Source organism: Cimex lectularius, unplaced genomic scaffold (genome assembly GCF_000648675.2).
Source record: "Cimex lectularius strain Harlan isolate CLEC.00 unplaced genomic scaffold, Clec_2.1 scaffold172, whole genome shotgun sequence".
Taxonomy (NCBI): Eukaryota; Metazoa; Arthropoda; class Insecta; order Hemiptera; family Cimicidae; genus Cimex; species Cimex lectularius.
In genome coordinates, this window is record NW_019392796.1 from 924,011 (window position 1) to 939,420 (window position 15,410).

The following is a 15,410-nucleotide window of genomic DNA, read 5'->3' on the forward strand; positions in this document are numbered from 1 at the left end:
CGTTAACCTCAAAAGTTTTTATCTCGGGCCGTTTGTCAGTAAGATAAGTGCGAGTACTTGTTTTCCTCTGGTCACAAGAAAATGAATGTGGTAATCCACAGTCTTGACAAATTGAAGTTTGTAAAATAAAATAAAATGTGTGGGTACCTTTTAGAATGTACCTTTGATCTGCACGTTTTACATAAAATTAAACGTAATTTTCTTGGAAAGAGAGAGAAGTCATTTATGATGAAAATCTATTTGTGACTTTAAAATTTGAATGAATCGGAATTTGATATCTATCCAGTATTTCATCCATCATCCAAAAGTGGTTCGAGTGTGTTTAAACTCAAATTCACGTTTTCGTTCAACTACTTAATGACATTTCTTTATCAGCAGTTTAATTAGAACCTGCCCTCTCTGGCTCTTTGCTCTTACTTGGGTTTTGTTCTTTTGTCACAAGTTACGGTTTGAAATATGAGACTTATTAACATTTCCTTTAAAGAACAATTGAAGGCATCCATCATACAATATTGAAATCGAGAATGCGCGAATCCAGTTTATACTTGGGCCAAGTCCAAAAGTTACGACAACTTTTCCAAATGCTTGAAACAACTCTATTTTGTATGTACTAGTTTTATGAAAAATATAACGTAAGTTTGACTTTTTTAATTACTTGGAAAAGTGGTTTTTGGTCTTTGCCTTTTACATTAAATTTATTACAGTAAACAAGTAATTTATTAAAGTAAAGGAAGCGAATACAAAAAAACCTTTGTTCAAACTCACATATTTTACCGTTGCGTTTTGTTCCAGAAATTATAAAAATGTATACATTTTTGTTGGTTTATGTAACTAACATTTTTCATTCCAATGCGTTATGATTCTAAGGAATAGTTACACTTAAAATATATAATATTGTAAACCTATATAATATTATAAATGGTTATATAATGCATATAAATCTATAATTGTGTAAAATCACATTCAATACAACAAATAATGATTAACTAGAAAGCAAATCGCAATGCGAAATACAATTGGATTATTTTATTAATCAGTTGTTTTAAAAATGGTACTAAATAGTTGTAAAAAGGTTTATAATTTATAATAAGAGTTAAGAACTGATAGATTAGGATCGGCCTACAATTTATAATTCATTTTTCTAAGGATCAACGTGCTAAGTGAGACTTTCACCTGTTACGCAACTGTTGGTTAGTATTTGATCTTGCATCGTAGTGCATATATATGTCCTTCAGTTGAATCAAACAGCGATAAGGTGATACACGTGGGTCAGGACGTAAATGTAATAATATAAGTAATAATGTAGGTAATTAATAGGAAGTAGTCTCCCTCAGAAGCTGCAATATTGGGCGTTAGGTGATACTCTTGGGTCAAGACGTCAAACGCTTTATTCAGATGTACCATTTTAAGGTAGAAGTCTTTCCCCCTTCATCCCTTTGAGTTGGAAAGACTACCAATATTACAAACTAGCTGTTAACACAGTTAATAATTAATCTTTTTCTAATAATTGCCATAGGCAATAAACATAATGTTGGGTTTTTGTTCTTAAATCACACTTTCACCATATCACTGCACTAGTAATAAATTATGTGGCTTGATTCGTTGGAGTCGTATGGCATCCTCTACTGTTTTCATTTTGAATCACGGTAGAGATCTTTATTTCTGGTTTACCAGGGTTCATTGAATATTCTTCTCAGTACTTTTTTTGAAATATTTCTAAGATTTGCCGGTTGATCTTGCTCTTATAGTTCCAGAGCTGGATGCCGTACGTCACATAAGCTTGAGCACCTTATGATGTGTAAAAGCTTACTTTTAATGAGAAAAGGAGAGCTTCTGCCCAATAACAAGTACATTTTCCGAAATTTGATGGTGAGCTCTTCACTCCTTTTTGACGTGTGTTTTCCATCGTACAAGCGTACTAATATCATACCAAGGTACTTGTCTCGTGCGCGTATGGAATTTTAAGGCTGGCATGTATGTACGGAATGTTCCAATTTATTCTAAGTTTTTTTACATTTTTTCGTCCATTTATAAATTCTGGACGTGGAGCAGCTCTTTCATAACGGCTTGTACCATTGAGGTCAATTGGACTTACCAAACACATCGCGCATTTGTCACAGGAAGAGGAACTAGACACAACCCGTTGCTAAGATACCAGACGCCTCTGTATTGCTGGGGATCATTCGTTTGGAATGCTACTGCTTGAACTCAAACTGCTCTCAAAACATTTCTCCTCTTTTATCTTTACTTTCAAGGCTTGTGAATCTCGTGAAATTTTTTAAACTAGCCTTGGCCAGGGTGGGCTGCGTTCACTCCTGTGACTTTATTGACTTAACCCTAGATTTCGTGATTTAGATAATATTTAAAATAAACAAATAATTATGCATTGCTACTTAAATAGCAACACGGTAATAATATGTTAAAAATACTTAAAAATGAAGAATAATCAAACTTTCTGATAAATAAACAGTAAATAAGGGGCGTCGGTGGCCGTTCATCACTGTATGCGGCCCTGTATACTTTTTATGGTTAATTTTTTTAAACATGGTACATAATTTTGATTTTGTATTTTGTATTTAAAACAATGTAACAATGTGTGAGTTGGTACTGCAGGGTGATGATTCTGTACTTTGGCAATTTCGATCATTCTGGTCTAACTTCGCTGTTTCGGTCTGGGTGGCGTTGTGTCTTTCGCCATCTTCACTGGTTGGTTTGTTATTAAGTCAGTCGTGTCCGTTTATAACTACAAACCGTCTATTGAAAATGGTGAAATGCTTACGAAAGACTTAAACAGTAAGGATAGACCATAAATGATCGAAGACAACCAAAGTATTGCTTTTTAGCTGATTTGTACAAAGGAAAAATACACTGAATGAAGAATATTCCAATGTTACTATACTAAGCTAATATTAAGTTTTTATTAACGTTTAAATAACTTTAACCACATTTCTATATTTTCAAATTAAAAAAAAAATGATCGAAACGTCCAGCTATGTTAGTTAATTGCACTCAAATTTTCGCAATGTTTGACATGTCAATGATTAAGATTTACAACGTTTAGCGATTGAAACTCTCAATATTTGTGAATCGAAAATAATTTTATGTTGAAAATGTTTAACCTTGAAAATAGAACACGAAATATAAATTAACTTGAGTGACAGTCGTAAATATTTGTCTTACCACAGTGTACCAACACTCTCACTTTCGAAAGTAAATCGACATTCTCTGAAGTTCCATTTATTGTTAATAAAAGATCAATATTTTCGTCGAGTGCAATCTGTATTACAATCCACGCCATTAACAATTTCAATTTAATAATGACGTCTTTTGTGCCAAAACCCGCGCAGGTACTCCTTTTGCAGAGAAAAATTTCTCGATGTGTTCCACATAATAGAGGCGTGTAGACACGCCGCAGAATTTAGGAATGGTTATCGAGCACAGCAGTCGGTTTCTGGGTCCCCAGTTGCGTTTTTTGGTAGACTTTTATATTTTACTGTATATAGTTATATTCTATGTGTTTTGTAATTGCGTTTTGTCTGAATGCGTGTATTTATTAGTGTGAATGGCGAGGGCGAAATATATCGCCCCTACAGCGTGTGTGTGCTTAAGGTCGATGGTGGAATATTTATAAAAATACTACATCGACCGTAATTTAGGTTGAACTATTATACCGTGTATAGGTTGATGGAGGAATATCCAGTACTCCATCGTCTAATCAGAATGAGTGCAATGCACGAATGTATTATTTGTGCGACTGATTATGCAATTTAAGTAGTATTAGGCTAGATTATATTTAGCATGCGTTTGAGGCTGAAATGACCTATATGTCGAAAGGACGGAGCCAAACCCCGTTGGTAAGGAAGCTATGATCTCCTGGGTATAGGTAGGTATACACTGGCTAAGGCCATACCGGAGGTGACAAGCTAAGTGACTAGTGACAAGGCGAGTCGCTTGGTATGCTACCCAAGAAAACGAATAGTGCAGAAAATACGAGAACGGGCACACTAGCACGTAGTTAGATAGCAATTCATCTGGCGAGTCACTTAGAAAACTGTTTTTTTAACCTGGTGGAAAATGATTTCTGATCCTTTCATGATTGACGAAGTTATTATTTCCGCAGGTTTTAAAAGACCTGCTCTATGGAATCCAAATGAGGATCCCACAAAAATCGTAACTGCGTAATGTCCATACAGCATTTTGAATTCTCCTTTCAACATTCTTCGCTTGTCCAACCTTATATGTCGTGAACCCAACTCTTTGTTTTATACCCTAATAAATCATATTTCAATTTAGTATTTTCGGAAAGAAATAGTTTCCTAGTTAATTTAGAGAGAGACATTTCGGGCACTTCCTAATACAAAGCATTTCTAACGTCATCCTGGTGTGGCCACTTATAACCTGCCAAGTAAGATCATCGCATCGGGAAGAGACAACCCAATCTCATTGTTTTCTCGTTTTTACGAAGATATCTTAAAATTACATCCATTCAGCTATCAGTGGCGAATCTCAGAATTGACGAATATCACATATAACAACGGATATGTTTACTTCCTTTTTTTGCCCCAAAGTTTGGAAAGTATTTTATCTCGAGGGTGCAGTCCATTTGGTAGGCTGAAGGACAATCCCAGATTACATTGCTTGATATTCACTTACGAAAGGGCATTGTTTTCGGGTTTACTTTCAGATTTCTCTTGATTTAGTCCCATGGAAAGTTGAAGTACTCTGTTTAGGCATAGATATGTTTCATTAAGGTTGCAATGATGATCATAGCTGGAGATATTTCTTGAAAAAATTCATTGTATGAGTTTTTCAATAATGTTACATCAACTACCTCTAAGGATATGTGTTTTATTGTGAAAATGGAAAATAAATTCGTTGTAGTTTACTAACACTTGCTGCCATGAAAGTTGGATGAAAAAGCGCAGTACTACCATATATGAATTTGTAACTAACGCAATAGAAGAAAGCTTGTCTATCTTCAAAACAGTCGTAATACAACTTTTGACATCCTGACCCACCACATCGCCCAACATATCAGTCTCCTGAAGGACTTATATACCTAAAAATCCTGTTGTTACTTATCACCTCGAAAATTGAACTTAAAGCACATTACACCCATAAATGAACATCTTAACTAATACAATATATTACGAGTATAACTAAGACCTATGACTTATGGCACATTGAAAATTATACGCCTGAATACACTTTTTGACGTCCAGACCCAGGTGCATCACCTAACGCCCGATATATCAGTCTTATGAACGGCATACATACAGTAAATTGTTAATTTGTGTTGCATCATTCACTAAGGTGCAAGGTCAATAACCAACGTTGCATATCAGGCGATATTCTGACGTAGTATATCGCCATCCCTGGAATTCTGAGTCCTATTTTGTGCTCTCGTTCCGATTTGGAGATTATAATGCGTTTTGAAGAATTGAATTTTTTTATTAAAAATAAAACGTTGATATGACCCTTTAGGGGTCGATTCACAATACGTATTCTTCGATGGCCTATTATGAAAGTGCATCGCGTTGAAGATCTTCAGTAATTAAGCTGATGAATATTTAAGATTATGTTTTGACAGTTGACAGCATTATTCCAGGCTTAACCGTTTCAATAGAGTATATTTTACCCTTAAACTATATTTACCTTGATATTGCCCAACTGGGAGCAGGTTGCTAAAATAGGAAATAAATCTTTATTTCACGTTTCATTCGGGCAGATTACACGGAGTCCAATTCTTCATTTCCTTGTGATATATGATACATTGCTATCGCACGAGGTATTATTTATGCAATCCACCGACTACCATCGAGTCGAATTAAACCAAAACCAACACGTTTCTGTTTATTACCAACTGGTAAACCAATAATTAAAAAAATATTAAAATAATCCTTTAATTTAATTTTAAGGTTCAAATAATTATACATATAATATTTTTAATGGAAATTGGAATTCTACCAAGGGGATCCCCGATTTCAATGAAACTATTTTTGGTTACAGTTGGCTGATAAAAAACAATTAATTGACGTTTTATTAAATATGGCTTTCTGCCTTTTATTTTTTTTTTACGAGGTTTCGCAAAAGCAGGTCATATCAGCCCTCGGGGTGTCGGTGTTTTTGAAAAAAATATGGGTTGGAATGCAGGGTCGCTGGATCCTGCATTCGAACCCGTGACCTTTGTATTACATTGATGAGCAGCCCTCACCGTTGCGGCCCCCGACGCCCCTTTTTCTGTCGTTGTTTTGTATGTGTTGAAAGTTGATAAATATTAATCTATGTACATTTTAGTGGTCGATTGACCAAGTTAATTCTTTCAATTAATTATTCTTTCTATGTAAGTTCTTGTCTGAGATAAAACTTGTGTTGTTATATATGTCGGAAGTGATATATGCTCCAATCGGCAGCTGGGAAGAAGTACTTAGTTAAGAATAAGTAATAAAAGTAATATGGATAATAAGTAATAAAAGGGACGTTAATACTTGTGTTGTGTGTCAAAATCATATTTTATTTTGTTTCTTTAATATTATTTTGTTTTGTTCAGTAAATTTGTAAGCTCATTTCGAGTTTTTTCATTTTTTTAGCAAGAAGAAAGTATGCATCTTTGGGCTGGATTTTGGGTGCAATTTTTTACCAATGTGTGTTACACATAACTCATCCGGATTTTATACAAATTCAACGTTTATTACAAGTTTTGGAAAGCGGCATATTTATTTTTTAGTCTATGTTAACAACATTTAGATTTTAAGCCATTGTGAGAATTTTGTTTTTTTGTACATATTACAAATGTGATTACAAAGCTGTTTTTCACATGGTCACTGCACTAACAATAGAGTCAGAATTGGTTAGTGACTAATGAAGATTTTTCTGAGAACTTGATTGGAAAGATTGAATGTGCTGGGTGGTGGATGGCTTGGCAAAACCCCACATTTCTATTCCGTATATCCAAAGTGGTCACAGCCAATTGTTGTATTAGGTTAGTTTATTTTAACGGTCAAGACGGATTTCGGTCCTAAAAAAGTTGTGCAAGTCTTATTTTGTTTCTTAACTCTTCTGTGGGATTGTCAGTCTGCTGTCTAGGTATAATCATATGTATTTGATTTGAATGGAAGTCGATACCTCGTTGTTGATGTACAGTGGAAGCCATTTTTTAGTGAAAAATTAGGGTGCAAATAATATAAATTTCCCAAACGTTTTATTTTATTTGTCCAATTCTAATTTACGTAAAGAGGCTAATGGATGCAATTACGTGTAGTTTATACATTTCTAAACCGCTGTAAAATTTCCTGTGGATCGTGTGTGGCTTCAAAGTTATGACCATTTTTGTGATTTTCGAGAGAAAAAAGACAATTGGGAAGGCAACTATTTTTCACAAAAAAAAACGTTTAACAAATTTTAATATTTGTAAAACGTATTCATTCAAAAAATNTATATATATAAAATATATATATAAAATATATATATAAAATATATATATAAAATATATATATAAAATATATGTAGTTCCTTTATAAAATATTTAGAAGAAATAACTGTACTTACATACATTTTAGGCAGTGCATTGTGCAAACATACTGCTACAAGTATGGTAAGGAAACAATTAGGAAACCAATAATAACAAACGTGCCCAAAACTAAGAAAAATATTATAAAAGAAACCCCAATTGTTCAATCTGAAAGAAATGCCCATATAAATTAAAATGCAGCCAAAATCGGGGTAATCATTGTCACAAAAGTACAAGTTTTTTCTGTTCTCAATGCAAGGCTGTACTACACACACACGCGCGCACGAACGAATGAACGAACGAACGCACGCAAACACACACACACACACACACACACACACACACACTCACAAAATGAATGAAAATATTTTTAAAAAAATCAAATATCAATTTAATTTATGCATACAAAATATATTCAGTCACAAACATTTTGTCGTATGCTACTGGCGTAGTACATGTAACATATATTAGCACATAACATATTTGTTACTTACAAATCACTGAACATGGACAAAAAATACTTAGAAAGGTGCCAAATAAATATTACCATAAAATTAAACATGAACAGTAAAATTACTAAAATAGTAATTAGTAGTTTAGTTTACTTTTGGGGCAATACACAAGTGTAACCTAGAGGTAAATATTAAATGGGCCTAAAATGCAAGTTTTTTAAATTCTCTACATTCTTTGTAGCATACTTAAAAGTAGGTTTGCTAATAAATGTTTAAGTATTTTTTTTATAATTCATAAAGCAGGTTCATGGGGGTTGTAGATTATAACATTTGTGTAGGATAAGAGGGCAAAATTAATCTTTCTTTGTTAATTCCTTATCAGACAATGGGGAAACGTTTGTTGTTGGGTATAAAAAAATGCATTTAATTTCAAAACGTTTTATACCGTTGCTTTTCTGCGGGCTGAATGTTCATGTTCATGTTTAGTGACTGTTTGGCAGTTGGCTCGCTCCCAAAATTTCATCGTCTGATTAAACGTTTCCGAGACCTTCTCACCGAAGAAATCTAAATCCGTCCTCTTTAGGTTTGTACGATGACGCTTTGAACTTGAATATGAACATAGGAGAATTCAGCGACTCTAAAAACTTGAAAATTCTTATTTGCCATCCTTGTGAGCCATTAGTGGTGAAGTGTTCCGTCGTGAATATCAATCCGTGGACTGACGAACGGCCAGAGAAAAATAACTTTTTTTTTCTAGGCACTATATAAATAGTTAATTTATATAATTTAACTATATGAGTATTGGTTTCGCAAGAAAATAATGTCGTTTTTCAATTATAGGATTATTAGTTGAATATTTACATTTTGGTATATACTATTTTCGTTATGCTACGCTTGTTCAATCCCTAAATTAAAAAGCTTTATTTCTCTTCAGTTTCCGTTTTCAAATTCTTTAGTTGTGTGGAATAATTTAATAGGGAATCATTCGACTTGAAACGCATTTAAGGCGTTTATAATTTCCAAAAAGGAAACAATGAAACTGTTGCAATTGAAAATTTGTGTGCACTGTTTGGTACTAATGCTGTAAATGTTCTTCCAACGGTTGTTTGCTCGATCTAGAAAAAGTAAATTTTGTTCGTGAAGACGCGCAGTGGACGTCGCTCTGAGGTTACGACGATATATTGAGGCATAGGCTAGAAGATCTCTTTTGGTCGACCCGAGAACTAGTAGAGATGTTAAATGTTTCCCATAAAACCATTGGAAACCGCATCCAAAGAGTTGGGTTAGTTCAAAAGTACGCTACATGGATCCTACGCAAACTCAGCGAAAGAAATTTGGCGTATCGCATCAGTTTGCTCTCCACCCTGCTATCGTCACTCTTATGACCAATGAATTCTTTCATAGATTGGTACTAAGTGATGAAAAACTATCACATACAAAAACGTATTCCGCAAAAAAGCTTATTCCCAATCCGGTCAACGGCTCCCAGTCGTTCCAAAACAACAAATGCACGAAAAAAGTATGCTGTGCATTTGGACCCCTTGCATTTTGATCTTTTACCACAAGGGCAAACGGTTAATAGTGAACTGTACTCTGAACCCCGTTTAGACCTACAAATAAAGAAAAAACGGCCTGCACTAGCAAACAAAATGTTAGTCTTTCTCAACAACTCCCGACCCTACTAACTTTGAGGGGCAAACAATGTGTGGTGTTCAGTGACCGTTAGTAAATGATTATTTGTAGATCGCGAGATGCGGTCTGATGTGACGTAGTAGGTTATAGAAAGAGAGTGTGTGTGTGGGTGTGTGTGTGTGAGAGAGAGAGAGAGAGAGAGGGGAGGGGGTGAAAGAGAGTGTGTGTGAGTGAGGGGTGAGAGAGGGAAAGAAAGAGTGAGAGAGAGAGTGAGTGAGTGATAGAAATGTTTTAGGCTTTTCGCTTACTTTTCTTTTGTACTACTTTACGTATTAGCGATTATTCGGAGATCGTGAGATGCGGTCTGGTGTGACGTAGGTTTTAAAAAAACATTTTCTTTATCGTGCCAACGTTTCGATCTTTATTGAGAACATCTTTAGGGCCTTGTGTAGTCTCTATTTCAACAAAAAAGTTCTCTTGCAGAAATGCAAATAATCATTATTAACTTATATGAATTGGGAAATTTTCTCACACCCGCCACACTCTCCAGACATTTCATTTTGTGACTACTGTTCATGTCGATCATTGCAACATTTTTTAAATAAAGATCTTGGGTCAAATTGTGACTAAGCAACTATTATAATATAGGATTTGAGTTATTTCTCTGCAAATTCTTGACCTTCTGAACTGAAAATTTTGATCGTTTCTTCTTCCACGATTATTCAAAAGATTATTGCATCCTTGGAGCAAATTTGATTGGTTAATCCACAGTCTTATTTTCCTTTGTTTATTTTTTCCGTTTTTGCTAATTTAAACCATCACGATGTCTGGTGAAGTATACGATTGTAAACTTATTGTTTATTGTTTTATTAGTATATTTTGGATCAAACCTTAATGATCAACAAAATGAATAAAAGAACAATAAATAAATACATGCCACAACAAGAAATTAACATAAATTACAGCAAGTTTACAAAAATTAAATCAAATTGAAAGTCTGTATAAAAACGATTAAAGATAATAATAACTGAACGTAAGATTGAACTATATTAATGCCTATGAAAAAAAAAAAAAGAAGAGAAGAAAGCGCAACATCTTGTAAGATCTGGTTAAAATGTAAACTGAATAAATAATTATACAATTTAGACTTAATCTAAATGTTTTTTCATACTAATTTGAAACGATTTTTGAAATGTCTTGGCACTAGGTAAAAATTGGTGAATGGTACGGTAGGAAATAGATGAAATCGTAAATTTACAGAAAAGGTAGGATGGAGGTTGAGTTTTAATAAGATTAAACAAGGTAGGTATGTAGAGTTTTAAGCCAGTTTAAAGCTTTATGGTGGGGTGTAATATGTTCTCTTTTCTCGAATCATAAATAGATCATACACAGCAGTTCATGGAATGCTGTATCTTACCTGAAGGCTGAAACCTTATCAGAAAGATCGTTAAACAGAAGGGAATTTGAAAAAACACAACAAAGTTGTAGGTTAGTCGGATAGATATAAAATTAAGTTTTTTTTCTTTTTTCTTTGTTTATTTTTATTTTTTATTTTTTTTTTGTAAAACTGTTATGGAGTGAGTGACCAATCGAATTTTTCATTAAGGAAAAGCCAAAATTTTTAACCTCTGAACTGCAATCTTTAGCCTTGCCACGAATTTTATTTTTATTAACTGTAGAATGATTTAATTTATTTTTGCTATGCTTTGATCCAAAAATTATAATTTTTCGTTTCGAAAGGTCGTTAGTATCAGCCCAATTATACGCTCAAAGACAAACAAAAACCGGACATTCGTGTTTTGTTGTTTATTTCAAACTATATGTATTTTTTATCGTTATGTTAATTACAACGTACTTAATCATCAGTTATTAGAAATGGTTTAAGGTGGAGTGAGTATGGCAATTCACTTTTTGGAAAATATAGTTCTTTTACTTCTGTGAGTAGAACTATCTTTTCCAAAACGTTCTTACTTATTTTAATTTAATTTTACAATTAATTGTCATTCTTCACTAAATAGACACAAACTCATTTGGGTAACTTCTATAAAAATTGAGATATCGTATCCGGATCTACGCGAAAAATTCTTATAAATGATCTAGTTTTGAAATTCGAAATAAAAATTGGGATCTTATTAAAAAAAGTTATGTAGGATATATTTTATGTAAAAAAAAAGAACCAAAAAGTTATTTCTGGAACCGGTGAACTCAAAAAACTAGACTTCATAACGAACAAAAAGCAAAATCTGACTAAAATTTTAGTGTGGTGGTAATCTTTCGTAGGACAGTCTGTGTATATATACATTTTTTTACGAGAGTTGGCAACAGCAGAAATTGTATCAACCCTCGGAGTGCTGATGTTTTTGAAAAAAAGCCCAATTTGTAAGTATGTCGGGCTCGAAGAATGCTGGGCCGCTGGATTCGAACCCGGGACCTTTACCTTACAGTGATGAGCGCCGTTTCAACGCCTAAACCGTTGCGGCCACCGTCGCCCTACATATTTTCCTTAAAATGCATTAAAGCTGTTAATTTGTTATTAATTTTTATACATAAAGGGAAAAACGAGCTTAAAATGCAACCTGTTGTTCATGGCTTTAGTATTAATTGACACTTAACATGTTTTTTCCTATGGTAGCCAGTTAAGTTTTACATTCATTGCGGAGTGGCATTTAAAACAGGTAATTTACACTAAAAAAGTGTGAGGTTTTATCCGAATTTTAAGTTGAATGCAAAATTCCCGCAACGTTCCCACAAAGACACCGCTAAGAATACATTATACATACCTACAAAGAATAAAGACGAACAAATGCATAATTTTGATCCTTCTAACATAGAGTAAAAAAATGGTGGAAAAATTACTTAAATTTGTCAAAATATGAGAAATCGCGTATTATCGTTCCCGTAAATTTGGGCCAAACGCGAAGTTATTTGCTATACTGTTGCTTATAGCGTTTAGTCGTGTTGAAATCGTTTTTAAAAGTTTTTAAATTTATTTTTTAAAGTCTAATTTAAGTGCTTAGTGGGTGTTGGTTTGCGAGTCGGGGAATACAAGTTAAACTGGGTCCGTCTACACTCGCGGGTTTTTGATGTTTTTAATTACGTTGAGAGTAGTTCCTCCCTGGAGATGGCGAAAATCCGAAATCGGTTTGAGCAACATCAAAACCCGCGTAAGTAGACGGTTCCAGTGCCAGTTAAACATTTTTAAGAATTTGTAGGTTTTTCAGTAAATCAGGAAACATCTCTATGCCACAATAAACTAAAAATAATAACTTCAATCATAAATATAAATTTTGATTATAAAAACAAGCCCATAAGCTTGTCCAACTTTTTTTGTTTTACCTAAAATGCCTAAAAAAATACGTAATACTTAAGAAAAGAAAAAAAAAGAAAAGTTGCCAGTTTCTACTACAATCCAGATGAAAAATTCTTTACAAAAAGAAAATCAAGAAATATAACCTTTATTTTAAATTCTAAACTTGATGTATAGTGTTAAATTTAAAAATCTTTTAATTTCTTTTCATCTAAATTTCTTCCAAATACACATTTTTGTTTAATTTTATCACATATAATATCAGATTATCATTAGCTCTAGTAGTGCGTATTGTAGTAATCTTTTTTTTATTAAAAAAATAGAAATACAATTAAGAAATATAAAGATAACCAAAGCTGTGTTTTTCATTAACAAAAAAGTAATAAAAAAGCTATTTCTATGTGATAATTAAACATTGATATAAATTAATGTGTTTTAAAATAAAATATCTCCATTTGAATGTACAATGTAGCAGTTGAAACCACTATTAACAGATTTATGACTTTATTTTAATAATAACTGTCAACATTAATAAATTTTTATAATATAATGATAAAATATTTATATTATGAGATTATAATTATACAGATGTATCGGTAATTTGGTGTAATGAGAAAGTTAAAATTTTTGTTTTACTAAAAGTTTTGTGTTATTATTAGCATACACGTGTCTGATAAGATCTTATGTGTGCCATTGAACACTATCAAGTAGGTTAAGTCTATTTCATTATTCAGTATAATTTTAACTTATGAATCAAGAAAATAGTCTAAAACATTGTTAAGTTTTAGTGCAAAGAAATCTTTACAAAAAATAAGTTAGTATGTAAATGACAGAGTTCGATACATAAGTGCATTACATCACCGAATTTCTGGAGATTATCTCACGTGATTCATTTTTTTTAAATTACTGATTATAGTTATCATTCCTTGTCTAAATAATCAGTGTTGGTCAATTAAATATTGCAAAAAAAACACAATGAAGACGGGAAAAAATTAGTGACATGAGATCTTGTGAGCTTTGATTACGATTGTTAAAAAAATCCCTATAAAAAATAAGTTCTATTATTTTAATTTGTTGGTGTTCAATTGATGCAAAATCAATTTTTAAAATTATTGCATTTCTAGAATGCTTGTACAACCCAGAATGTCCACTCTGGACATTACAACAAGAATATCTTGGTTGTTACATAATAAGTCAGAATTATGCCTAAGCCTAAACAAAGTTACAGGACTTACTTTCTCTTGGTGGGAGGGGTGAAGTCTAGGTGTTGGAATGCAGTTCATTCAGGAACTAAATTACTTCTTACATTTCGACAGTTGAGCCGACACATTTTCCCCTTGTAATTGTGGAAGTTTAAGTAATTTAAACAAGATTTAATTAATTATTTACAATTTACCACTTAAGTTTAAGTGTTTTGATTTAATTTATTAATGTTAAGAATTGTTTAAAAAAATACTTCAAACATAGCTGTTTTTATTGAAAGAAAGGCTGATGTATAGATTTCACAAATATTTATTATTATTAATATTTTATGTGTATTTATATTAATATTTATAAACTTTTTTTTGAGAAAAACTAAACATAAATAAATAAATAAAATGAAAATAAAAATTACAATTAAACAACGCTTTGATTTTGTCTTTGACATTGTAGGAAAGTTGTTCTTTTTTTTTACAAATTATTTTTTCCAATAAGTTTAGAGCAGTTGTGATTTTTTGTTTGTTTGTTTACTTATTAGGAATTTTTTGTTGTTTTCAGATTGAAAAATGTCCGCAAAAGCTATAAGAGAGGCAACTGGGAAAGATCTCCTAAACCGGCACTTGTCCTCGTCTTCACTTGCAAAATGCAGGTTTGCGACTGTCACAGAAAGCACCAATTGGTCAGATCTTCTGAATGAACATCCTTGGCTGAAAACTCAGGTATGCGAAAATTGCCTTTTTTAACATGTTGAGTGATGATAAAAATTAATTTTTCTGTTTGTTCGCTGTTTTTTTAGCCCCTGGTTGTAAAACCTGATCAATTGATTAAACGAAGGGGGAAGCTTGGCCTAATCAAGGTCAAAACAGATTTTGCTGGTGTACAAGAATGGGTAACTGCTCGAATGGGAAAGGATCAAGAGGTACTAAAAATAATAATTGCTATTGTTAATAAAAATTACTCTTATGGTTAAAAAACATTAAAATTCCAACATAACATAGCTTTTGTTTCTATCTATTGATCTTACGACCTCTAATAAATCACTCTAGACAGACAGAAGAATCCAGAAATACCTCCTCCGTCAAACAGAGGATCATGGGTCAAGTCTGACCGAGAAAAATATATTTGCTCGACATCTAGAAACCTTCACCCATCGTCATGAGCTTGAAAATGTTTCAGTCAAAACAGATGATGAGTACCATATCTCCCCTCCCTATGATTCTCTCTGAAAGCTGTCATTCTCGCTGAGGTCAAATATATCCTGTCTCGGCTATCGAACAGCAAAGCTCCTGGCTTAAACCTAATTACATCC

General features: G+C 32.9%; 1 protein-coding gene across 3 annotated transcripts in view; it reads left to right on the forward strand.

Moving 5' to 3' along the window:
- Positions 1-15,410, forward strand: part of LOC106665077 (ATP-citrate synthase) — a 49,097-nt gene that overhangs the window by 16,528 nt on the left and 17,159 nt on the right. For 2 of the 3 annotated variants that reach the window (XM_014391261.2, XM_014391262.2), the window contains exons 2-3: positions 14,660-14,820; positions 14,898-15,020. In XM_014391261.2, the coding sequence (XP_014246747.1) occupies positions 14,668-14,820; positions 14,898-15,020 (276 nt within the window). In that variant the 5' untranslated portion in view covers positions 14,660-14,667. Of the gene's footprint in view, positions 1-14,659; positions 14,821-14,897; positions 15,021-15,410 lie in introns of those variants that run through there. The other variant, XM_014391260.2, reaches the window with a different exon arrangement.